General features: G+C 37.6%; 1 protein-coding gene across 1 annotated transcript; it reads left to right on the top strand.

The window, feature by feature from the left end:
• The first annotated feature begins 223 nt into the window (after window positions 1-223).
• LOC122136862 (interferon-induced very large GTPase 1-like) lies at window positions 224-22,018 on the top strand. The gene is given in 9 exon segments (XM_042721450.1): window positions 224-425; window positions 14,618-14,752; window positions 15,002-15,083; window positions 15,173-15,255; window positions 15,258-15,344; window positions 15,346-15,793; window positions 16,965-17,023; window positions 17,207-17,218; window positions 17,270-22,018. Coding segments are annotated over 8 exon segments (5,505 nt in total). The 5' UTR covers window positions 224-425; window positions 14,618-14,659; the 3' UTR covers window positions 21,911-22,018.
• Window positions 22,019-26,408: the final 4,390 nt, after the last annotated feature.

Here is a 26,408-nt window from a genome sequence, read left to right as displayed (position 1 = left end):
AGCTATTTTAAGGCATGAGACAGTTATTTTCACAAGAAAAAAACGTAAATATATAATTTTGATGATCAAAGATGAGTTTTAAGGGATACAATTTTTGACTAAAGGGGGACTTTACCAGAGCTTTATATAGGACAGCAAAATGTAAACAAATAGATGCTGTTGCCCATGCAGCAATGTATTGTATGACTTTGTATTATTATTTTTTTTTTGTCTTTTGCATACAATGGTTGAGGATCCTGCAGGCATCCCTGCTTACAGTAACAGTACAATGCCTATAAATTAAAATGGACTTTGACTCCAAGTTAAACAGTATAAATCAAAACGAACTTTGACTCCAAGTTAAACATTATTCACATACACAAGATTCTGATATGATCTTCTACACAGAGATATCTTTCACTTTTCTGGGAGAAAACATCATGAAGGTTGTATCCTATTTCATACTATTATGAGCCTCTTTATTATTTGTTTTATGAAATGGAAATACGATTAGCAATAGTGATGAATGATCATATAATGTGTATGTAATTTTCTTGTATACAAGGTTGTTTGTTTTATTGGGATGCACAAATATTTGCAATACATGTGTGTATTTCAGAATCTGTATACAGGTATTTAAACTTAACCAGTAAACCTATCAGTAATGTCATGACGTGCAAATAGTTGTGATTTTGTGTAGGTATTTTGTGGTTTTGGTTAGGGATATTGTATTTTTTGTATTGATTATGAATATTTTGACTTGCTGTCCCATTCTTATTTTTTTTCTCTCTCAGATTGAATAGTTGACAGTTATCAAGTTATGTAATAAATTCATCAATCAGTAATTTTCCAAACAGAACATTAAAAAATCGACAGTCTCTTAGTGATTCAATTTTTTGTGAAAAAAAAAAAAATCTTCTGTAATCTTCAGAATCATAGATGATCTGAAGACTAGGAGACAAATTTACTAACAGCTTGCTCCAGCACAAACTGTGTTTTGTCGTTAAAATTGTACTGTCAGAATTTACCAAAAATGTGAAGTGAAGAATTATTGCTGAATCATAGATGATCTGAAGACTAATTGTTTGTAGTGGTTATTTTTTGTTGTTGTTAGTTTTTGTAGCTGATTTTTTTTTTTTTGAGCTGACTTTATTGAATATGCGAGGTGGGGCCCCTAAGAGAAAACAAAAACATCTATGTGTCTTTTGACAGCAGATCAAGACACTAGCCAAACAGAGTTATAGTATATTTAGAAGGAACGGATAGATCTTAGAATAAATACATTTTTTAAATCTTTTTAGTCATTATATACAAAATATATCACATGGAGACACCGACACTGCAGCAACATGTATAATATATTTTAGTTGTATGCATTAAAAGCTTAAAATGTTAAAAAAAAAATGTCACCAATTCAGTCATGGTATACAGGTCTATATATGTTCAGTTTGAAGGGCTCCTATAATAAAATTGAACAAAGGTCATTAAGGAAGTCAGAACAAAGTATGTAAAATTTAGTGCGGTAATAAAATATCATGCCACAGGATTGGCAGACCAAGCGGAGACGAGCATCGAAGAGGGATAATGTTGTACAAGGGTCATTAAGGAAGTTTCTGGACATTGTTATGATGGCCAAAATTTAGATACTGGGACAAATAAAAAGGACAAAATACTGTATTAGTATGAGCATTTGTAAGTATTGGTGTGTTTATTAAGGAAAATTGTAAAATATAGCTCTTTGAAAGTGATATCAGACACTGTGAGATCATATGAAGGATCAAAATTATTATGTGTAGTGAATTCACCAACCCTGAGAAAACCATAAAAGCACAAAGATACACATTGAAGCACCCCTGTCTTAGTTTAACAACGAATTTATAAACAAAAGATGCAAGTGGAAAGCACTTTTTGTTCACTTTTGGCACTTCTTTTTTAATGTCGTTAAGGAGCAGACGAATAGTGGGATGTCCCAACAAGCTGCAGACAGATGGATCCAAGCATCTTAGATTAAACTGAATGCCTGAAATCTGACTTGTAATGCAAAACAGAAACTGAAAAAATAGCGCAAAAGGTAGTAAAATTAAGCCTAGCATAGTCATAAACTTTTCATGTAGATTTGGCTAGGTTTGATCTCATGTACAGTGATGCACCAGAAAGATAAGACTGCAGGGTGGTGTTTAGTTGAGAACTGTCAATGCAAAATCTGGGCAAGGCAGGCTGGAAGAAGAGGCATCTGGGCATAGCATTTTAAACTGCTGGAATTTAAAACGAGACAGGCAGTCAGCTATTTTCTTGACAGGAACAGTTCTTCCTTTTAGCAGTGACCTTCCTGCCGGCGGATGGAGTTGAAGTCGATGGAGTCAGAGAAATTTCTGAGACATTTTCCAAGAGAAATTCAGAAAGTTCTTTGTGATGAGGCACCTGGATACTATGGCTATGTAGAGTTGTGAGTGATTTCTCAGCATGCCAGTGTGCAATGAGTGGAGCTGGTGTTTTATTGGCCAACTTCTGCGAACAGAGACTAGGGCATCCACTAGATCTTCTTCATCTGAGTCCTGTTCAGACATGGTGAGTAATAATAGAATGACTTGTGCTAAAAATAGCAGATTTCTCATTGCGAAATGCTATTAGAGTGTAGCCATGCAAAACAGAATGGTGTGCAGCCAAGCAATGGAAGAGAGGCAGAATGAATGTGATTTAAATATACGGCTGTGAAATGTGTCAAAACTGGATTGGTACATGTCAGAAACAGCTGGTTGTCAGCTGATGCAAGCTTGACTGATGTGAACAAACTAATGCTCAATCAAACCAGTTCGGTGTTTACTCATATCAGTTCATCAATTTTGCATACACATTGTATATACAGAGTATTTTTACACATACATGTATGTTTGAGTGCTGTGACAAACTCGAACTAAACAAGCAAAAGGCACAAGACTGTACATTTGTTTTTTATTTGTCATATCCATGTGTAATTTGGCATTTATATGGCTAATCAGTCCTTGTACGTTTTGATAGTTTTTTTTTTTTTATTATTTGAAATGAAATAAGCAGAAACTATAAAACGGTACCAGTATTAATTTTTTTATTTAAATAAAAAACAAGATTTCGGCTCGATGTTTCGTTTTTTGGTACACAGGGATAAAATGAATAAACGATTTTCCACATGTGGGTGGTCAGGAGAGACTCCTTTCTGACAATTGGTCAACCAAATCTGATCCTGTGACATCAGTAAGGTGAGGAGAGACCCACTAACCAAGCCCCCTTCACTGAACATACTGCAGCCTATATTTAGGCTGATGTTAAAATCACATTATTAAAATAGATGACACATTTAAGGGGCTAAGGAACAAATATCAATACACAGAATGTGGTATTGTTTTTTGTACCATAGTCTTAGGTGAGAACTCATACAGCGGCCTTATTGAAATTACAACATACAGTACAAACAACCCCACAGGCATACATTAATATGGCCTTTATACATCTACAGGATCATAAGATGAGTTGCCGCATTCGTACCTTACTGAGACAAATTGTTGGGCTGAGTGAGCATGGACATGTAATTAGGGTTATGAAGTGGGCATCCTCTTTCAAAGGTTTTGTCCAGTTAGTTTATATGTGTGTGCGTTTGTAGGTCATATTTAAAGTATTTTTTTTGTGCTCAGAGAACACCATTATGAAAATCACTTTTAACAGGTTTCAAACATGTTGTAGATGCAATTAAGAGCAGCAGCGTAGCAGATCTATTCCGCCAAGATCAAAATACATACCATTGTCATGTACATTACCATGCCAATCTCTCAGAGAGTTGTCATGACAGTAATACAAAGTTTGGGCATGAAACTCTAGATGGCGCAGTCCGATAGATCTAATGCAATATGACATAATTAAATCATTATCACATGTCACAGCTGATTGGTTCTTTCCTATATTGGTAGCCAATGAGCTCGCAGCTCAACATTCAAATACTTGGCTAATTCTTGTGGTAGCAGTTGCAGCGTACTTCAGAAACCTTCCACCATCCCCAGCTCCACTTGTATAGTTCTGCTATGGGGTGATCATGAATGCTATAATGGGGGTTATTCATGTGTGTTATATATGCAGCAGCAAGTCTCTGTATTTCCTCTGCCGCAGCAGCATAGCAGATCAAATACATAAACATTTATTTTTTTGTTGTTGGATGAGACTTAGATGTTTTTTGTTGTTGTTGTTGTTGAAAATAATGGAAATGCTGTAATCTGCTGAATATGCTCCACTGAAGGTGCTTCTGAAGTGAGTGAGAATGCTCTAGCCTTAAAGGGGACTGTCACGGAGAAACTCTGTTTCACACACATGCTCACACATAATATATACATTTACATGAACTTTTATGATGCTGGAAATGCATAAAATGGTTGTGTGTAATATATGTAGGGTTATAGTGTGTATTATGTCTAGTGTAAAAGTCTGTACATGTTTTGTTTTATTCTAATGTTGCACAAAATGGTCATTCATGAGTTTACAAATAACCACAGGACACAGTAATAGTTTAAGACATTTATTGATACAAGTACAACAGGTATACTTACCAGTCAGAAGTATCATTTTGTTCATACCTGTGCTGTTCAAATCTTTGTTTAAAAGTATTATTCCCGCCACTTAAACAAACACTGGCATGTTTCTGCTGATGCCACTGGGCGAATCCATGTTACATCTGTGAACAAATGTGTATCTGGTTGTTTCTTTGTGTTTTTGCCTTGTTTATTGAGGAACTGTATTTGTATTGAGGATATGTATGTCTTGTGCAAAAAGGTGTGACTAAATGTTTGAATGTTATGTTAGACTTATCAATAGCATGGTATGCTCGGTAGGTAGGGCCACCGTGACAATCAGTGGATAGAGGCAAGGCAAGAGTAGTGTGAATGTGGTCAGAGTATGGCAAGAAACTTTGTGCTAGCCACAGCAACACTAGTCTGCTTGGTGTGCAACAATAGACTGTTGGTACAAACATGTTCCCTGTAATTATTGTATAGTTTTTATTTCTTTTTAGGGGCCAGGCACCGAAGGTGCGATGGCATCATATCGTATCTGTTGGTGTTCCTATTATTATTATTATTCTTCCGTTTCTTTTTCTGCTGTTGAGTCTATGGAAGGCCATAGAACCGCTTGCGGGAAAGTTGTGAAATTTGGCATATTGATAGAGGACATTCCCAACATTAACCACAGCAAGTTTGGAGTCTCAAACTCTCTAGCGCCACCACTTGTTCACTCCTGTTTATGCTAATATCTTTTGATCCATAAGGTACAGAAGGAAAATCATTTTTTCCTCTGAATCCTTGGCTCATGCAGAGCCAAATGAACTCCAGAATTTAAGGGTTTAGTCTTTTTTTGCTATTTTGAATAGTTCAAAAACCTACTTTTTCGAACTCGTCCTAGACGGATTGTCTGATTTTCACCAAAATTGGTTAAGATAGTCTTCAGACCATGCTGGCAAAAAGTTATGGAATTCAAGCTGATTAGTCAAACAGTTCTCGAATAATGTCTGGTTCTCAAATAATATTAAAGTACCTAAAAATGGATGTGAGGCTGTTTCTCCACAATGGTTTGGCATATTGAGACCAAACTTGGCGTGTTATAACAAGCACGACTATCTGCAGTGTTTCGGCACTGTGCCACCTAGTGGTCAGCAGATATGAAAAATATGCCTATAACTTGTGAATGGTTTAGCCAAAATTCACAAAACTGGTCTCTTTAAATTCGGTGCATGATGCTGAGCTGAACCATAATTTTTCCATGTTAGCCATTTTGGGTGTGGGCCATTTTGAAATTTTCTAAAAATTAGAATAACTTTTGCTTACATTAATCTATTGTAATTAGACTGATGTTGATAAATTCCTTGAATCATGCCAAGAACATTTGCTTACATTATGCCAAAATTGGCTTAACTTCCTGTCCGCCTTTTTGATTCATGTTGAAAACCTATTTTTCAATAGCTGATTTCGCCCCTTTTCCAGAATATGCAGACAGTGATTGTTTTTTTGGGATAAAACTAATGACATAGCTTTGCTCTTTTTTACATTGCATCTTCACTTCGTTATGATTTGCAAGGATGCAGATTTCAGCACTGGAAAAAAAAAGTGATGAGTGGATTCTAACATCTCTTTCGTTTAACACCCCTGAAGGACAGGACCTGTGTCTGCAATTCACCAAATCATTTGTACAACTCATCTTTTAATTTTCTTTCTTTTTCTGTCCAAAGCTATATAGCAGCAACATTGAAAAGCTCATTATATCTCTATGTTTAGCATGAAAGCTTGTGCGATTGCTGCTGGCTTGCAGTGTAGTACAGTCGGACCTTGTGCCAACTGCTTCAAAGCGATTATCAGGTTAATTGACTTGTAATGTGTGCAACTGCTCACAACCTCCCAAGTGTCCATACTTGCAATGTATACATCTGGCTTTACTAAACAAAAAACACAATTTTTATAAGAGTAATATAGTTCTGAAAGAAGTGTGTGTTTTTGCAAGAGATGTGTAATGTTTTGCATATTGTGTGCATGTTTTGTGTGGAGTTTAGAGAAAAGGAGCCATCGTTTCAGAAATTGTAGGTAAAAAAAAAAAAAAAGTAATTAGTTTGAATTGATGTGGTTGGTATTCTTAATATCACAAGTGCTACAAACTTTATCCGTCTACACCAGATGTCTGAATACTATCAACATGTCCTGTGGTTCCAAGGCTTGGTGGGTATTCCAGAAAGCAAGGTTAACTTACCATCTGCTAAGCCCTGAACTCTCGGTTGATTAACCCAAACCTTGCTTCTTACCATTATGGTCCCAAAAAATGCATCCAGGAGTAAGTTCATTCAAAACAGAGTATGTTCCTGGTTAACACACAAGACATTCTCAACATAGCGATGAATAGATGAGTCACTATGGAAATGGAGGTTAAGAAATAGCGCGCCATGCTGCTGTTCTTTTGTTCAGTGGTCATTTACATGCCTAGTGCATTGTTTTTTGCATTTTTTTTTTTTTTTTTTTTTTTTTCACCTATTTATATTGTTTGTTTGATGCTAACTATATAATAAAAAATAGCACATGTCTTTTTATTATAGAAATATATTACAGCAGATCCATGACAATAACATATAAGTATATTAGAGTAAAATAAACATTACCTTGTTATAAGTGTTTTATAATTAATATATATTGATAACTATTATGTGAAAACAGAATAAATATAATAATGAGTCGATTCGTTGCAACGGCTGATTCATTCAGGAATGAAGTAAATGGCTCTCTTTATGAATGGTCTACTGAATCAGTGGTTCACACGATTCATACAAAACGCAGATTCATTCAGAAACTAAACTGCTGTGTTGCTCGGAGAGGCACAACAATTCTGCTATGGCTTTTTTAGGCGATATTTTCGTTGGCAAAATTGACCAAAATGCACAATATTGTGTTGAAATATTTGAACGCGCAAAACTTCCGTGAAGACAAACAGATGGGAGTAAGCGGCAAGTTCAAACTAGCCGGACATTTAAGGGAAACGGTGTTGTCAAATCACTTATTACACATTTCACCCACAAAAATAATTAAGGCAATAAAAGAATTAAGACGAAAATGTTTTAAAACCTTACCAGTTTATTAGTTCCCTTAAAATCCATTACAGCGTACTAAACAATCATAGCAAAATGGCAGCAGCTGCGTTTGTATGAAACGAGAATCTGCAATACCAGGTGACATAATTTAATAATTGTACACCATTTTGAATCGAAAGTTTTAATATTTTATTAGCTAAACAAACACAAAGCTTGCACCAAGAAAAAATAGTTCAAGCAAGAGTACAGCGCTGACTTCAGTTACCCGGATGAGCCTGTGTTATCAACCTTGTTATCGAGGGATAACATACCACTTGCGAATGTCGCAACTGACTAATCAGAATCAAGTATTCCACAGAGCCATGTAATAATATATGATAGAAATATCAGACACAAAAAAAGTCATACAGGGACATTAGATTTTTTTTTGTTATATATGTTGAATTTTTTGGATATTTTCTTTTATGGTGTTTTTGTTTTTTTTTTTAACTGATTTTTTGGATTTTTTGCATATTTTCATTTGTTGTGTTTTTGACTGTTAACTGTGTAGTGATCTTTGCTTTCGCCAACCTAGGGAGGCTTACTAGTGTAGTGATGGGTACTCATGTCACCAATGATGTTATGATATTTGGATCACGTGTCACTAAAGGTGTGGTTATAAGTACATCACATAAGAAAGAATGGTGGGATCTCTAACTTGTAGAACCTCTTCTGTATCATCAACACAAGGAAGACACAAGTGTTATAAAAAAAGATTTTATTAACAAAAAATAGACAAGAGTAATCAACAACTACTAAATTAATACCATAAATGAAATGGGAATAAAGTGCATTAGTTTGGTAAAGTGGAAGTTTTTGTGTTGTGTTTTGGGATTTCAGAGCTACATTATCTGGAAAGATAAACTGTTGCTACTCTGAAAGAAATAAGGTGAAGAACTCTATTATTCATCAAACAAATACATGAAAGATTTGCTATAAACTCCAATCAGCTATATACAGGGGCATCTTAATAAAATTAGAATGTCGTGGAAAAGTCATTTATTTCAGTAATTCAACTCAAATTGTGAAACCTGTGCATTAAATAAATTCAATGCACACAGACTGAAGTGGTTTAAGTCTTTGGTTCTTTTAATTGTGATGATTTTGGTTCACATTTAACAAAAACCCCACCAATCTCAACAAATTAGAATACTTCATAAAACCAATAAAAAAAAATTAATGAATTGTTTGCCTTCTGGAAAGTATGTTCATTTACTGTACATGTACTCAATACTTGGTAGGGGCTCCTTTTGCTTTAATTACTGCCTCAATTTGGTGTGGCATGGAGGTGATCAGTTTGTGGCACTGCTGAGGTGGTATGGAAGCCCAGGTTTCTTTGACAGTGGCCTTCAGCTCATATGCTTTTTTGTCCTCTTGTTTCTCATCTTCCTCTTGACAATACCCCATAGATTCTCTATGAGGTTCAGGTCTGGTGAGTTTGCTGGCCAGTCAAGTACACCAACACCATGGTCATTTAACCAACTTTTGGTGCTTTTGGCAGTGTGGGCAGGTGCTAAATCCTGCTGGAAAATGAAATTAGCATCTTCAAAAAGCTGGTCAGCAGAAGGAAGCATGAAGTGCTCCAAAATTTCTTGGTAAATGGGTGCAGTGAATTTGGTTTTCAAAAAACACAATGGACCAACAACAGCAGATGACATTGCACCCCAAATCATCACAGACTGTGGAATCTTAACACTGGACTTCAAACGACTTGGGCTACGAGCTTCTCCACCCTTCCTCCAGACTCTAGGACCTTGGTTTCCAAATGAAATACAAAACTTGCTCTAATCTTAAAAGAGGACTTTGGACCACTAGGCAACAGTCCAGTTCTTCTTCTCCTTAGCCCAGGTAAGACGCCTCTGACATTGTCTGTGGTTCAGGAGTGGCTTAACAAGAGGTCCATTACTTGTGAAGTTCACACAAATTCTTGAATCGATTTTGCTTGACAATCCTCATAAGGCTGCGGTTCTCTTGGTTGATCTTTTTCTTCCACACTTTTTCCTTCCACTCAACTTTCTGTTAACATGCTTGGATACATCACTCTGTGAACAGCCAGCTTCTTTGGCAATGAATGTTTGTGGCTTACCCTCCTTGTGAAGGGTGTCAATGATTGTCTTCTGGACAACTGTCAGATCAGCAGTCTTCCCCATGATTGTGTAGCCTAGTGAACCAAACTGAGAGACCATTTTGAGGGCTCAGGAAACCTTTGCAGGTGTTTTGAGATGATTAGCTCATTGGCATGTCGTCATATTCTAATTTGTTGAGTGAATTGGTGGGTTTTTGTTAAATGTGAGCCAAAATCATCATAATAAAAAGAACCAAAAACTACTTCAGTCTGTATGCATTGAATTTATTTAATACACAAGTTTCACAATTTGAGTTGAATTACTGAAATGAACTTTTCCACAACATTCTAATTTATTGAGATGCACCTGTAATGTTTAATATATTGTGTTGGTTTATTGATATGATGTTTTTGATGGTATTATTGTTTTTTGGGATGGAGCAGGAATCCGTTTCGACAGCCTTGAACACAAAGCGCTGAAGGATGCTGATTTCCTGGAGCACCAAAGGGTCCTAAAATCTGGAACACGCAGATGTGGCCCTGGAGTAGGTACGGAAGGTCTTTAACCTGGAACACGCAACCAAAGGTACCTTGGAGTGAAGGTTTGCTCACCAGAGCTTAACCTTGTTGCAGATGTCTGCGTGTCTTCTGCCTCTCTGGGCTAGAGACTCAGAATTTGGTCAATCCGCTTTGTCTCTCTAGGATGGAGAACTGTTGAACTGTTATGCATGCATTCATTTGTCCATTAACAGCTGAATACATGTCGCTGTCACCGAGAATACTTATTTCTCTTAAGAAGACGTGTGGTGTAGTTTGAATCAGTTTAAGGTTTGAGGTCATAGTTTTGAATGGATTTGGATGGAACTCTGTGATCCCTCTTTGTTTTATCCACTGCTGCTATGTCCAGAGGTCATAAGGAATTTTTATGGCGGTCACAGGCCAAAACCTGAGGAATCAGTTTCATGGTGGGTGAAGGGCAGAAACTGCATTTTGACCAATAGGAAGTCCCGTCCTTCCAAGGATTTGTACCAAAGGTCGTCTTCTTGCCCTCTAAAAGGTGTCTTGCAGTTGTCCTGTTATCTACATCTGATGGTATTTGACAGTTTGCATATGTTAGTCCACCAAGATCCAATCAAAATGTAGCAAACCTTTGTCAGAGAGGGAGCCCGCCATAAACTGCGCCCTGGAATCTGCTGTCCACTACATCTGCGTTAAAATATTTTAATCACTCTATTTTGTTCATAGCTAATTAAGTTAACGTGTTAAACTGACAGCCCCAATATATATATATATATATTAGGGATGTAACGATACACGTATTTGTACTGAAATTTTTTGGTTCGGAATGCATTGTGTACCGAACAAATCATTCCATTTTTTTTTTCAGGACATTCAGACAACGCATGCCATTTTGACACTCTTTGATGTGATGAGACAGATTGCTGTAGAAGCACATAGCAAGTCTTGAGAAATATTAGATTAATAATAATAAATAATAATAATTTGCTACATTTATATAGCACTTTTCTGGGTACTCAAAGCGCTTTACGTGGAAGGAGGGGAATCTCCTCAACCACCACCAGTGTGCAGGATCCACATGGATGATGCGATGGCAGCCATATTGCACCAGAATGCCCACCCACAAACCAGCTTATTGGTGGAGAGGGAGAAGGAGTGAAGAAAGCCAATCAATATATGTGGATGATTCGTAGTGATGTTTTGTTCATGAACAAATCGTTCTTGTTCATTTAATCCACTGACTCATATTTCTCGTTCACTGAAATTCCTCTCTCCACAGCAGCGCAGAGCTATTAGCAGCGCATGCGCAGCTCGGTGAACCAAGTAGCCCTGTGAACTGTTTCATCCTGTCAAAGAATGACTAAACCTCGAGCCAGTAGACTTCGAGTATGAGATGTGTTGTTTAATGTAGTGATTGAATATGTCCTTCACTGGACAAGATTCATTTGAGTCTGAATGAGGTCAGAGATCTTCTCGTTAGTGAATGAAATGACTGAACTGGTACATATGTCGTTGGTGAATGAGTTGAATTAACTTATACATCTTGTTCGTGAATGAAATGAATGAGAGTGTTCCAGGTCAGTTGGCCATTTAGCATGTCAATCTCCATCAGCACATATGCTTGTTTATATATTCATATTTAGCATACAGAACATAACTCCACATTTAATCCCTAGTTTATGAATGTGTAACTGTCTGACCAAACAATTAAAATGTTAATTATGGAAGAAAACTTTGTGCTTTGGTCATCTGAACAACTTATTTAGACTTTCTTAATTTAATGAGTAGATTATGCACACATTTTAATGAAGCCAAATCACTTTTTGTAATAAGTGAATATGTTCGTTGACTTCAGACATATACATAAGATACTCTTTTTCCTCCACCTCTTGGCGTATTTATTTAATATGAAGAAATGGTCACTGAACAAATCAGTGACCAAATCTGAACGAATCATTTTGGTAAACAAACTGAAAATGAACTAATCTCTTGAAAGAATCAAAATTTCCACCACTATTGATTAGGAGGCCATGATGATGGACAGAGGCCAATGGGTGAATTTGGCCAGGATGCCGGGGTTACACCCCTACTCTTATTCAAAGGACATCCTGGGATTTTTAATGACCACAGAGAGTCAGGACCACGGTTTAACGTTTCATCCAAATGATGGTGCTTGTTGATAGTATAGTATCCCTGTCACTATACCGGGGCGCTGTGACCCACACAGACCACAGGGTGAGCACCCCTTGCTGGTCTCACTAGCACCTCTTCCAGCAGCATCCTAGTTTTCCCAGGTCACCCATCCAGGTACTAACCAGGCTCAACCCTGCTTAGCTTCAGTGGGAAACCAGTCTTGGGCTACAGGATGATATGGCTGCCAGCATAAATATACTTTATTATATTTTATTTTACCTGTTAGTGTTGTCTTAATTATTTAATATATATTTAAATAAATTAGCCAGTTTTTGTAAATGATTGTGTTTCAACAAATAGAAATTGTGTAATTTATAAGTTAATTTAAAAAACTGCATTATGTGCAGTTTATATGTTTGCATACAAAACTTTAATATGATTGTTGATTATTATAGTTAAAAATAAATAGTAATTGAATTAAAATTTGGGCTTTGTTGTTAATTGTAACCTTATAGTAATGTAAAAGGGTTCCCTATAGTTTAGAGCAGAAGCTGAGGTAGATTTTTATCCCTAAGAAATTTTTAATTGTAACTGAATTTAAAGAAAAAACAATTTGTTCAGTAAAACATTGTTTTGTGTGTATATATATATATATATATATATATATATATATATATATATATATATATATAAAAAGAAAGATCACACTCGTAGATGAGGCTGTATATCGGCACAGCTGTGAATAGGCCGAGTGCCGTAGGTAATCACATCTTGCTGATATACAGCCATATCTCATGTCTGCGAGTGTGATATTGCATTTTATACAACAGTTTGACGGCACGAATGTGTAAATACATAAAATAACAATGAGTGTCTTTAAAAGACCTCTTTTGTGCAGAACTACTTCATTCTGCCATGGATTCAAATCAAAGTTTGACAGTGGAATAAGTGAGCCCAAATCGCCATTACTAATTCCGAAACGTCACTTTAAAACCAGTAACAAATGAACGTTGAGTGGCTTCATTGAAACCTTATTGTATTACTGTATTAAAAGCATTGTATTATGTATAGTAGATACTGTGAGAGAGAGATGGACTGAGCGAGTGTGATTACCAGCATCTGATATAGCATTCATTCTTCAGATCAATTTTATATCACAATAAACATTAAGTTTGAATATCTGCTGAGGAAAGCATTATCTTTGTCGTAACGTTAATATCCTTTCATCTGTTAAGGGTGATTTTGCTGCTTGGTGCATTTGTTTGCTGCGTCCAGCTGTTGTTAAAACTGAAAAATAAATGCTATAAACGTAAGGTATTTTTTAAAGTAAAGTTTTTTTCAAAGTATTTTTTTTTAATGTATTTGCTGATTGATGTAACTAAAAATCACCATCACGAACACGCACCGTATCTCAATACACTATTATTAAATACTACTATTTATATAAAATTTTATTTATTGAATAATAATTTTTAATAAACAACAACAATAAAAGCCATCAAAAAAGTAATAGGCAATTCAGTCAAAAGTACAAAGGCAGCGCTCTGATATACAGCATTGAATTTACATAAACATGAGATTTTGTTAAAACTATCTTCTCTGGAACAAATAATAGATTAATGAGACCAAGGACAACCGTTAGATTTACCCAAAACAAATTACATCTCATGTTTAACCACTACAGAGAAATAAGAGTCAGCGATAAATTCCACGAAGATCTGGCCGAGGTGAGGCGCTCTCAGGCGGCTTCATGAGCGCTGAACGGACGCTGACCACCTGGAGCTCACATGTCCAAAAATGTTGAAGCAAATTTTCAAATATATGTTATCTTTATTAACAAACTGCATATTTGAATTGCAAACAAGTACATTCCTGCCTGAAAACCTCTTAAAACTATATATATATATATATATGTATATATGTATATGTATATACGTATATGTATATATATGTATATTTATATACGTATATGTATATATATATAGTTTATTTGATAACTGTATTGTAATAATATATAATATTGGGCACAATCTGTCACGAGTCTCGTCAGTAGGTCATGCATACATGCGCTGATAGCTGTGAAGTAAACTAAAACTGAAACATAACCTAGTCTGGAGCAAGTTATGTTCAGAGAGTAAGTTGCTATGGGTACTTACATACCCTGAAAGTTACCTTTGTTTTTGGAACTGGAAGCTGAGTTTATCTGCTTACTTACCCTTAAACATAGCCGGGTATGTCACATAACCTGCTTTCTGGAACACCCTCTGATCGTTTTTTTTTTTTTTAATTGTTTATTTTAGTCTCCAGTGACATAATGGCCCGATCCAAATCTTGATGATACCATGGACACTTGCGCAGAGACAGACCATCTTCCTGCCACAGAAGGAAAGATCAGCAAAGTTATTAATCGAACTCAGCACAGGTCTAATCTAGAGGTAGATGATTTCACTGAATCTAAAAAAGCTTGGTTCTTTATGATAAAAACACTGATTCAATTAAAGAGGAAATCAGTAAAAAAAAAAAATTGTTTATTTATGATCACTGATGTTGAATACAAACTCTAAGTATAGATCGAATTGTTCAGAAAAATTAGACTCTACAGAGAAATTAAAGAGAAACCATATACAGATACATGTACAAAAATCAAATATCCCATTAGATTATGATAATTAATCTTTCTTCAGGATAATGGACAGTCTAGAGAAGAAGGGAGAAACTTCAAACCTGAAGAAAAATGTGACTCTGATTCATCAGATAACAGCATGGGTAAGATAGCAACAATTTTGCTCATAATAAGACTCATTATTATGTTGAAATGTTTGATGTGTTTAAGAACAGTACTTTGTTTACTTCAGAGATCATACTTCCCAGTCTGACCATTGTATTAACTGGAAACTCTGTGGCCATCCAGTTTGGACATGAAAACCTTCTACTAGGGAGAAGGAGCAGACAAATGTGGACAATGTAGAAATATCCAGGATTGTTCCTGTATGGAAGAAGATATCCGATCGTCATGTCTCTGTGATCAAATATGATTGATTTACATGAGGCTGAACATGTGGATAATCTCATTGATCAACTAGTGAATGAAAATGAAATCCACATCTTCATCTTTGTAGTGCGACTGGATCAGTTAACAGATGCTGATAAGATTGGTTTTGAATGGCTTCAGAAAGTGTTTGGTGACACAGTTTTTCATTTTGTGATGATTCTATTTGTCTACGAGAGAGAAGATGAGTCTGATACTATAATAGATGATCTGAAGAAAAATCCTGTTCTGGAGCAGCTGCTGGAGAAATGTGGAGGAAGATATCAGACCTGCAACAAGATGATGAACAACCCATCAGAGATGAGAGACCTGATGAACAAGATTGAGCGTCTGTTCTATGACAATCAACAGCAGTGTTACACTGGAGAGATGTACAACACTGCATTAAGACAGAGAGAAGACCTGAAAAAAAGTAAATGTGAAAGGGGTAGGAACACATTTGTTTTCTTGATATGTTAATTCAATGTTCAATAACCAGTCAAAATAAATCAATTTTAGTTTAAATAGATTATGCCACTGAATATAGTGAACCCTGGTTGAAATACATATGAGAATACTTAATTCATTTTACCTCTTTTTATGTCTGTTACTATCGGCGTGTTCTCAGAGCAATTACTGTACATGCTCTAGACTGTGTTTTGCTCCAGCTGTATAAACAAAGATGGATAAATTCTGCTGCTAATGTGCTTAATATTTATTCATACGATACAAACTGCCAACAAGACACTTAGTTTAAATCTGAGCGAGGTCAACAAGTTTAAATTCACTTAGGCAGACAACACAATATACACAGCGATACAGAGACAAGATTTTTCATTTTGTGGTGATTCTCTTTGTCTGTAAGAGAGACGATGAGTCTGATACTATAAATAGGTGATCTGAAGAAAAACCATCTTGTCATAACATCCTGTTTTTGGTTTGTTCAGAAGTATTTGGTCCACGTTGCGTTAATATTTCATTCGAACCGCACCAGAGTTCAATTTGAAGTGGACTGAGACCCATTTTTTTAACGGTCTTGGTCCACTTGTTTGGTGCGCACCAGGGTTCATATGGCAGCGTGCACACTTACTCAAATGAACCGCACTAACACAGAGTTCGTTATAATAGAACCAAACATGACAAGTGTGAACATGCTTAGTCAATTAATTGGTATTTATCAAATATGAATTTCTTTTTTTCTACAAAACCAGCCATATCCATGTGTGCTTTTTGGATAGCCCACCTCTGGATAATACATACATACATACATGTTGTTATTATCATTACTGATGAAATGGTACTATAAATAAGAAACAAAAACTGCCAGTAGATGGTGCTGAATGTCTTACTGGATAAGTCACTCATTCATTCAGTTCCCTTCAAATGGATATAAATAAATGTAAATTATTCTCTTTATGAATGGACCATTGAATCATGATGCAGAGTTCTGCTATGGCTTTATAGTTAATATTGTCATTAGAAAAATTTAGCAAAAACAGACAATATTGTGTCTAAAATATAATGCAATATTATCTTATTATTTACTAGGGCTGGGTATTGACAAATTTCAAGCTGGCATACTGGATACATGGATACATGTTTTCTGTTTCTTTTTTAAGATGATGCACTGACAAGAATGGAGGAAACAGGGACATCGGAGACTGGAGAAAAACACAAAGTTGGTGCCTGGTCATTTTAAGAACTACCTACACTAGAATTTTTTTTTTTTTTTTATTTTTTTGTCATCTTTTATCTTTCTGTAGTAGGTGTTTAATAATGAACAAAATGTAATAATCAACCACATCTTTAAAACCAAAGTAAAGGATCAAAGTAAATTTTATTTCATTTATTTATTCTTTAGGAAAAAAATCTGCTATTTATTAGGTTTTTTTTTGTTGTTATGTTGTTGTTTTTTTTGAGAAGTGAGGATTTTATTAAGTTTAATAAGCATTCATTACAGTCCCATGAGTCTTGTGTTGAAGAGGAGCTGGTTCATACTTTCATACAAAAACTACTGATGATGAACTACAGAGCGAGATACATTAAAATTGATTAGAGAAATCACACAAACATTAAAACTGAGGAAGATCATACACAACAAAGAGACAAAGAAGATGAGGGTAATATTTTTGATGATGATCTTAAAAGCAAATCTTTCCCTAAAAAAGGAACAAGTCAGTCTGATCTCATTCACCCCATGGATGTTCAGATGGCCATGTTTCATTGTGCTGATGGTTTCCTGAAGCAGCTGATGGTGACTAAACTGTCCCAGTGTCAGTATGCTCTGCCTCTGCTGGTTCCTGATCCATTTACTCAACAGATTGAGTTTCCTCTTTGGACATTCAGACAAATTAAGAAGAGCTGGAAGATGAGTGACAACAATGAAATCATCAGTCAAACCCAGCCGATCTACAAGGCAAAGACTCCAATGGTGTGTTTCTTCAGGTTTGGCTCGGTGTCTTCATCCAAGTCTCAGCTGATGAACAGTCTGATCAATGAGAAACACAACACGTTCTTCCACAGGAACTGCCCAGGCAGCAGCAGAACCAGAGAACTGATGGATGGAGTGGTGGAGATTGCCTGGTACTGCCCCTCTGGGAAAAACACAGATAAATTCATGGACTGTGTTGCGTTTTGTAATCTACACGGTGATGCAGCAGCCAATGAGAAACAGCGCCAGATCCTCACCGAAATGGCATCAGTCAATGTTGTTCTTCTACCCCAACTGGACCGGAATGACAAAAGCGCAAAAATAATCCAAAAATTGTACAATGAAAGAAAGCCACTAATTTGTGCTCTTACTAAAGATAAATCTACTGTCAGTGAAATTAAAAAAGAGAAATACAAGATTGGTCTTAAAGGCAGAAATCAGTCAGATGTATCTGAAGAACTCATAAGAGTTATAAATAGTTTTATATAAGGGTAGTACTAGATTTTTTTGATTGAAGATGTTTTGAAAGATTTATTTATAGGAGTAGGTGGGAAAGTTGATGATGACTGCAGGAGAGGAAGAGAAGCAGCACAGCAGATGATGAGTTTACTGGAGAAAAAAGATCTGACAGAAATCAAAGAATCATTTCTGCCTCATCAGGGGAATCTGTGGCATCAGTGGTGTCAAAAGAACAAAGAACTGCATCGACCCCGATCAGATGAGACAGAAAAGGAAAAAAGTAAAAGAAATAAAATGAAGGAACTTCGGGAACAGCAGCATGAAGTTAACATAAATACATATATCCAGTCATTTATTAAAGAAATGATCTCACATGCTGAGAATAAGATGTATTTTCTTAAATGGCTCAGAATTCTCCTGGATGAACATGCATCAGCTGATATTTCTGCTCTACACCACAAGTATCATGAAAAGTGGTCAACAGTCTTACAACTGAAAGAGGAACATGATAAGTCAGAACAACTTGAAACGGAACAAACAGAACTTGAGAGAATATCTGAGGAACTTCAGGCTGCAACCTTTGGGTTAGAGCACATCATGAGGGAGATCGGACAGATCTATGAATCATGTTCATCTGTAAAGAAGAACAAGAAAGACCTACAGATTCACTTCTCTTCTCTCCCAAGTCTCGCAGCAGAGATGATGATCTCTGGATTTCCACTGGAGCTGATGGATGGAGATGCTGCTCATGTTCCTGTGATCTGGATCTCTGCTGTTCTAGATGAACTCATAAAGAAACTGGGAGACCAGAGAGTATTTGTGCTGTCAGTTTTAGGGATTCAGAGCTCTGGGAAATCCACCATGCTGAACACCATGTTTGGACTCCAGTTTGCTGTCAGTGCTGGCAGGTGCACCAGAGGAGCTTTCATGCAGCTGGTCAGAGTCTCAGACGAGATGAGAACACAGATGAACTTTGACTATATTCTGGTTGTTGACACTGAGGGTCTTCGTGCTCTAGAACTGGCTGGAAGATCAACAAGACATCATGACAATGAACTGGCCACATTTGTTGTTGGTCTGGGAAATATGACATTGATCAATATCTTTGGTGAAAATCCAGCTGAGATGCAGGACATTCTTCAGATTGTTGTTCAGGCCTTCCTGAGGATGAAGAAGGTCAGACTAAATCCCAGCTGTGTGTTTGTGCATCAGAACGTTTCAGATGTCACAGCTAGAGAGAAAAACATGGAGGGGAGGAGACGACTGCAGGAGACACTGGATGAAATGACAAAACTCGCTGCAGAAGAGGAAGTCTATGATGCAGAACATTTTAGTGATATAATTAGATTTGATGTTCATAATGATGTGAAGTATTTTGCTCATCTCTGGGAGGGAAACCCACCAATGGCACCACCAAACCCAAACTACTGTGAAAACATTCAAGAACTAAAGGAAACTATCATGTCTCATGCCTCAAAATCGTGTGCAATGATGCTGATAGACTTAAAAGACCGTATTAAAGATCTCTGGGAGGCTTTACTGAATGAAGGGTTCGTTTTCAGTTTCAGAAATTCTCTGGAGATTTCAGCCTACAGGAAACTGGAGAACGAATACAGCAAATGGTCCTGGAGTCTTCGCAGTGCCATGATGGAAACTGAAAACAAACTACACAACAATATAGAAAATGAGGCAATTCATGAGGTTAAGGAAACTGATCTTCAAAAAGAACTGAAGAACACAAGCGAAAAAGTGAAAAAATCAATGTTGGAATTCTTTGAGAAAGAGAAAGATAAAAATGTACTGATTGAGTGGAAAACATCATTTGACCTCAAAATCAAAGAACTTCAGGAAAACATTGTAAGAGAAACAAAGAGGAAATTAAATGGGATTCTTCAGCAGCGTGACCTGAAAAAAACGATTGATTCTCAGAGGACACATAATGAAAACTCTCTCTATGAAAAGAGCAAAGAACTTGCCTTACAACTCAAAGACAAAACAAAGGATGAAATACTGAAGAAAGAAGAAGTTTTGTTTTGGGAGGAGTTTGTTTTGTTTTTGGTAAAAGGTTTTGTTTTGGTAATAAAGTTTGAAGTAGTTATTGATGTGGATTTACTTCTTAATGACATTTATCAGGGAATTATCCCTGTTGACCTCTGGAAAGAAGGCAGTGTATACAATGATATTTTCCCTGTCCTCAGTTACTCTGAACATGTTATTTTCAGAAAGTCTGCACAAAAAGTTAAAGAAACACATGGATATGCTCAAACTCTGTCTCCAGAAGATGAAGCACAGATAAGATCATTAGTCACAAATGTTGCTCAGCAAACAAACAAAATGATTCAGTCATTTAATATTTCAAAAATGGGCTACAACATCAGCTGCATTCAACAACTCACAGAATACATCAGGAAGAGAGTAACAGAACATCAGGAAGAATCAGCTAAGTATGTGTTCAAGAATGAGTTTTTCGTTAATTTGGTATATTCACTCTGTGAGAGAGCAAAGAAAATGATCACTGAACAATACAGCCTGTTCATGAACAGAAATGATCCTCTAATATATGTTGAGAAGAAGCGAGAAAAGTTCTATAGTATTTTCCAGAAATACTGTCATGGAGCAACATCTGCTGCTATTTTTGGTGAGATCATCTGTCAGAAACTTAAAGAGCCCATTGAGCAGAGTGTCTACAAGAACACCGCTAGAGATCTGACAGATGAAATGAGATCAAACTGTGAATCACTGAATGGAAACAGATCAAATCTGGAGTAACACATCCTGAAGACACTGGCAGAAGAGGATGACTTTGACAAATACATGAACTACATTCATAATCCCAGGGATCACTTCAAGAGTTTCATCAGAGATGAAGTCAGTCGGTACATCACTGATAAGTTCCGTGTCAGTGTTTTACACAAGATGAACAAGAACATTGAACTCCTGCAGCAGAAGATCATGAGAGCAGCTCATGAATCTACTGAACATGTTCAAGTCAACAGTGGAGATGCTGGTTTGTGGTGGAAGAATTTTACAAAGCAGCTCTCAGATGTGCTAATCTTCTCTGAAAAAGACCTGAGTGGAGTCAAATATGATGATGTTGATGATTTCAACCTCCTAGAAGATGTGATAAGACAAGAACTTACTGATATAATGTCTGACATCAGAAGCAGATTCAACACAGAGACATTTCCAGTAAACCTGGATGATAAATTCAGACCAGATGAGCTTCTGTTTGATCACTTCTGTCAGTGCTGTTGGGTTCAGTGTCCGTTCTGTAAAGCTATCTGCACCAACACCATAGAAAACCATGGTGGAGATCACAGTGTTCCCTTCCATCGTGTTACAGGACTAAGAGGGTGGTTTCACTGCAACTCAACAAACTTTTCTACTCAAATATGCACATCTGCTGTAGTGAGCAGCATACAATCTTTTTGTCCTAATTTGCCAGATAAGCCAGTCCTCTGGAGAGAATACAGAAGTGCAGGTGGAGTTTATGCAGACTGGAGCATCACCCCTGACCTCTCTGAACTGCCCTACTGGAAGTGGTTTGTGTGCAGATTCCAGAAAGATCTGGAAAAATATTACAATAATACATTTGAGGGGAAGGGTGAGATCCCAGATGATTGGAGAACATACTCAAAACAGGATGCTTTGGATAGTTTGGATAAATACATTTAATTAAACATGTATAATATATATACAGGTGCTTCTCAATAAATTAGAATGTCGTGGAAAAGTTAATTTATTTCAGTAATTCATCTCAAATTGTGAAACTCATGTTTTAAATTATTTAATTTATTAAATGCTGAAAGACTGTAGTTCTTTGGTTCTTTTAATTGTGATGATTTTGGCTCACATTTAACAAAAACACACCAACATCTCAACAAATTAGAATAAAGTGACATGCCAATCAGCTAATCAACTCAAAACACCTGCAAAGGTTTCCTGAGCCTTCAAAACGGTCTCTCAGTTTGGTTCACTAGGCTACACCAGTCATGGGGAAGACTGCTGATCTGACAGTTGTCCAGAAGACAATCATTGACACCCTTCACAAGGAGGGTAAGCCACAAACATTCATTGCCAAAGAAGCTGGCTGTTCACAGAGTGCTGTATCCAAGCATGTTAACAGAATGTTGAGTGGAAGGAAAAAGTGTGGAAGAAAAAGATGCACAACCAACTGAGAGATTTGCAGCCTTATGAGGATTGTCAAGCAAAATCGATTCAAGAATTTGAGTGAACTTCACAAGGAATGGACTGAGGCTGGGATCAATGCATCAAGAGCCACCACACAAAGACGTGTCAAGGAATTTGGCTACAGTTGTTGTATTCCTCTTGTTCAGCCACTCCTGAACCACAGACAACATCAGAGGCGTCTTACCTGGGCTAAGGAGAAGAAGAACTGGACTGGTGCCCAGTGGTCCAAAGTCCTCTTTTCAGATGAGAGCAAGTTTTGTATTTCATTTGGAAACCAAGGTCCTAGAGTCTGGAGGAAGGGTGTAGAAGCTCATAGCCCAAGTTGCTTGAAGTCTAGTGTTAAGTTTTCCACAGTCTGTGATGATTTGGGGTGCAATGTCATCTGCTGGTGTTGGTAAATTGTGTTTTTTGAAAACCAAAGTCATTGCACCCAATTACCAAGAAATTTTGGAGCACTTCATGCTTCCTTCTGCTGACCAGCTTTTTGAAGATCCTGATTTCATTTTCCAGCAGGATTTGGCACCTGCCCACACTGCCAAAAGCACCAAAGTTGGTTAAATGACCATGGTGTTGGTGTGCTTGACTACTCAGCAAACTCACCAGACCTGAACCACATAGAGAATCTATGGGGTATTGTCAAGAGGAAAATGAGAAACAAGAGACCAAAAATGCAGATGAGCAGTGTAATGGGTTTGGGCTTAAATATTAATATTTATATTTCTTTTTGGCCATACTGTTTTATGGGGCACCAGCCAAGGAATTCTGCCTTGACAATAAAGAACAATCATAGAGGATTGTTGAATAAATAAGAATTACATTTAAATTATAGGAAGTTGTAGTTTGACCAATCTGAAGGATTTGTGAGATATCGTCAACTTGTAGAGCCTTCTTACTGTATTAATCAACACAAGGAAGACACAAGTGTAGTAAGGGGTTTTATTAACAAAGGGATAGACAAGAGTAACTAACAACTACTAAATTGATACAATGAATGGATAAAGTGCAAAAGATTGATAAATGCAAGTGACTGAGTTGGATCTTACTATGGATGTTATTTAGATTAATGTATGCAAGTGACTGAGTTGGATCTTACTATGGATGTTATTCTATATTCAACAAATAAATTGAGAGATTATTTGTTATTAACTGACATCAGTTGTATAGAATCTAATGCAAATTGAATAATCATAAACTGACAATATTCACAAATGCCAACGGTCTCTGGAAAGAGGTTTGGAAAGAGTGATATATTTATATTATGTGTCTGGGCGGCTCTGTGGTAAGTTGTTTGGAAAGAGTGATATATTTATATTATGTGGGGGGTGTTATGTGTCTGGGCGGCACTAAGCTTCCCCAAACTCGCTTCTTGCAGAACTTCCTTGTTTCTCTGGTAGAGCAACTTAGCTTAGCAACTTAGCTTTTGACTTAGCAGTAGACCACACCACTTAGAACACTTTTTTTGTCTTTAAGAAAACATTTTAATCTTTGCCTATGAAGGAGGGATCTGCAAGTTGGCAACATTCAGATCCAGCATTCTGATTAGCTGATGCTGTCCGAGGTGGCAATGGTATGGCCTCTCTCTTGCATGAGGTCTATTTGCATAGCTTAAAGTCCACTTTTGGAACAATGTCTTTAAAGTTTTTCCTACCCATAATTCACTTTCCAAACCAATTTCAGATTAACCTACACGTTGTGCTGAAAATATAAAGACCAAACACTAGTGGGTAATGCTGAGCATTGACCCATGCATTCATAGATACGATATATACCTTAATAGGTAATGTTGCATATATTGTTTTATCACACACAGCACTCATTAAGTATATACAGTTCTGTACATGGATGTGAGGAAGGTTTAGTCAATTTTGTGTGATCGCATGTGAAGATGTGTCCTTCCCTTGTGGCTTCAAGGTAAAACCAGTTTGGTCAGTCTGAGGTAGCAAGCAATTTTTCATACTTAGGTCTCAAAAATTAAGAAATGTGATCAGTGAAAGACCACATGGTGATCGGATCATTCTTTGATGAATGGTGTTATATGCAAATTGTTCTAGTCTGCTTTATTGTCAATTCTTCCACATGTACAGTACATACATACAGAGAATCGAAATTGCGTTACTCTCAGACCCCCGGTGCATACAGATAACACTAACAGTAGAGCCTAAAAATACAGATCAAATATAAAATATAAGAAAAAACTATACAATAAAGAAATGTAAAAAAAGACATAATAGAAAAAAATTAAATAAAAATAAGGTTAAATAAAAGCAGCGCAAGGCACGTGGCAGATAGAGTGCAAACCAGTGAACAAACAGTGCAGATAAAAAGATTTTTAGTGCATAAAAAAATAGCTTATTCAGTCTGATTAAAAGTGACAAAGTGACAAAGGGCTCAAGAGCAGTTATTTTATTAAACTGACTGATGAGGAGGTAGAATGACGTCAGTTCCATGGTGAATGAGGTAGTGAGCTGACCACTGCTGCACAAAGTGACTGGTGCATGACATCGTATGTTAGAGGGAGGGGGGGTGGAAGGACCTGGGGATGGGGGTGGGGGGGTCATAGTTCAGTGGTGCCTGAGGCAGAAGGGGGACGGGGGGGCAAGTTCGGGAGCGAGTTCAGCTTCCTGACAGCCTGATGGATGAAGCTGTCCTTCAGTCTGCTGGTCCTGGCCTGGAGACTTCGCAGTCTCCTCCCTGATGGCAGCAGACTGAAGAAGCTGTGTGATGGGTGAGTGGGATAACCTGCAATGCAGAGGGCTTTGCGAGTGAGACGGGTTCCATAAATGTCCTGGAGGGAGGGGAGAGAGACACCAATGATCTTCTCAGCTGCTCTCACTATGCGTTGCAGAGTCCTTCCGGCAGGACGCGTTGCAGGCGCCATACCACACAGTGATGCAGCTGGTCAGAATGCTCTCGATGGTGCCTCTGTAGAAGGTGTACATGATGGGGGGTTGGGGCTCTGGCTCTCCTCAGTTTGCGGAGGAAGTAGAGACGACGCTGCTGTGATTTCTTGGCCAGTGCTGCAGTGTTGTCGGTCCAGGAGAGGTCCTCTGTGATGTGCACACCCAGGAACTTGGTGCTGCTCACTCTCTCCACAGTCGCACCGTTGATGGTCAGAGGAGCATGTTGATTGTTCACTCTCCTGAAGTCAACAACAATCTCCTTCGTCTTCTCCACGTTCAGAGAGAGATTGTTGTCATTGCACCACCTGGCCATGCGGCTCACCTCGCTCCTGTAGTTTGTCTCATCTCTGTTGCTAATGAGACCCACCACGGCGTGTCATCCGCAAACTTAATGAAGAGGTTGGAGTTGTGTGACGGTGTGCAGTCGTGTGTCAGCAGAGTGAAGAGGAGGGGGCTCAGCACACATCCTTGGGGGGCCCCAGTGTTCAGTGTGATGCTGCTGGATTTGTTGCTGCCAACACGTACTGCCTGAGGTCTTCCAGTCAGAAAGTCCAACAGCCAGTTGCACAGCGAAGTGTTGAGCCCCAGCTCGACCAGTTTGTGAATGAGCTGTTGAGGGATGATTGTGTTGAATGCTGAACTGAAGTCTATGAACAGCATTCTGACGTATGAGTCTTTTTTCTCTAGATGTGTGAGTGCTGAGTGGAGGGTAGTTGAGATGGCATCATCGGTCGACCGGTTGGACCGATATGCAAACTGGAATGGGTCCAGGGAGGGGGGGAGGGCAGACTTGATGTGGTGCATGACTAGCCGTTCGAAGCACTTCATGAGGATGGGAGTAAGTGCAACAGGACGGTAGTCATTGAAGCAGGATGGAGATGGCTTCTTCGGGACTGGAATGATGGTGGTAGTTTTGAAACATGTGGGAACAACAGCCTGACTAAGTGAGATGTTTGAAAATGTCTGTGAAGACATCAGTGAGTTCTGCTGCACAGTCTCTCAGTAAACGCCCAGGAATGTTTGTCAGGTCCCGGAGCTTTGCGTGCATTGATCCTGCTGAAGGATCTCCTCACGCAGTCTGG

Source organism: Cyprinus carpio, chromosome B3, assembly GCF_018340385.1.
Source record: "Cyprinus carpio isolate SPL01 chromosome B3, ASM1834038v1, whole genome shotgun sequence".
Lineage (NCBI taxonomy): Eukaryota > Metazoa > Chordata > Actinopteri > Cypriniformes > Cyprinidae > Cyprinus > Cyprinus carpio.
This window is presented reverse-complemented; position numbering and strand designations above follow the sequence as displayed.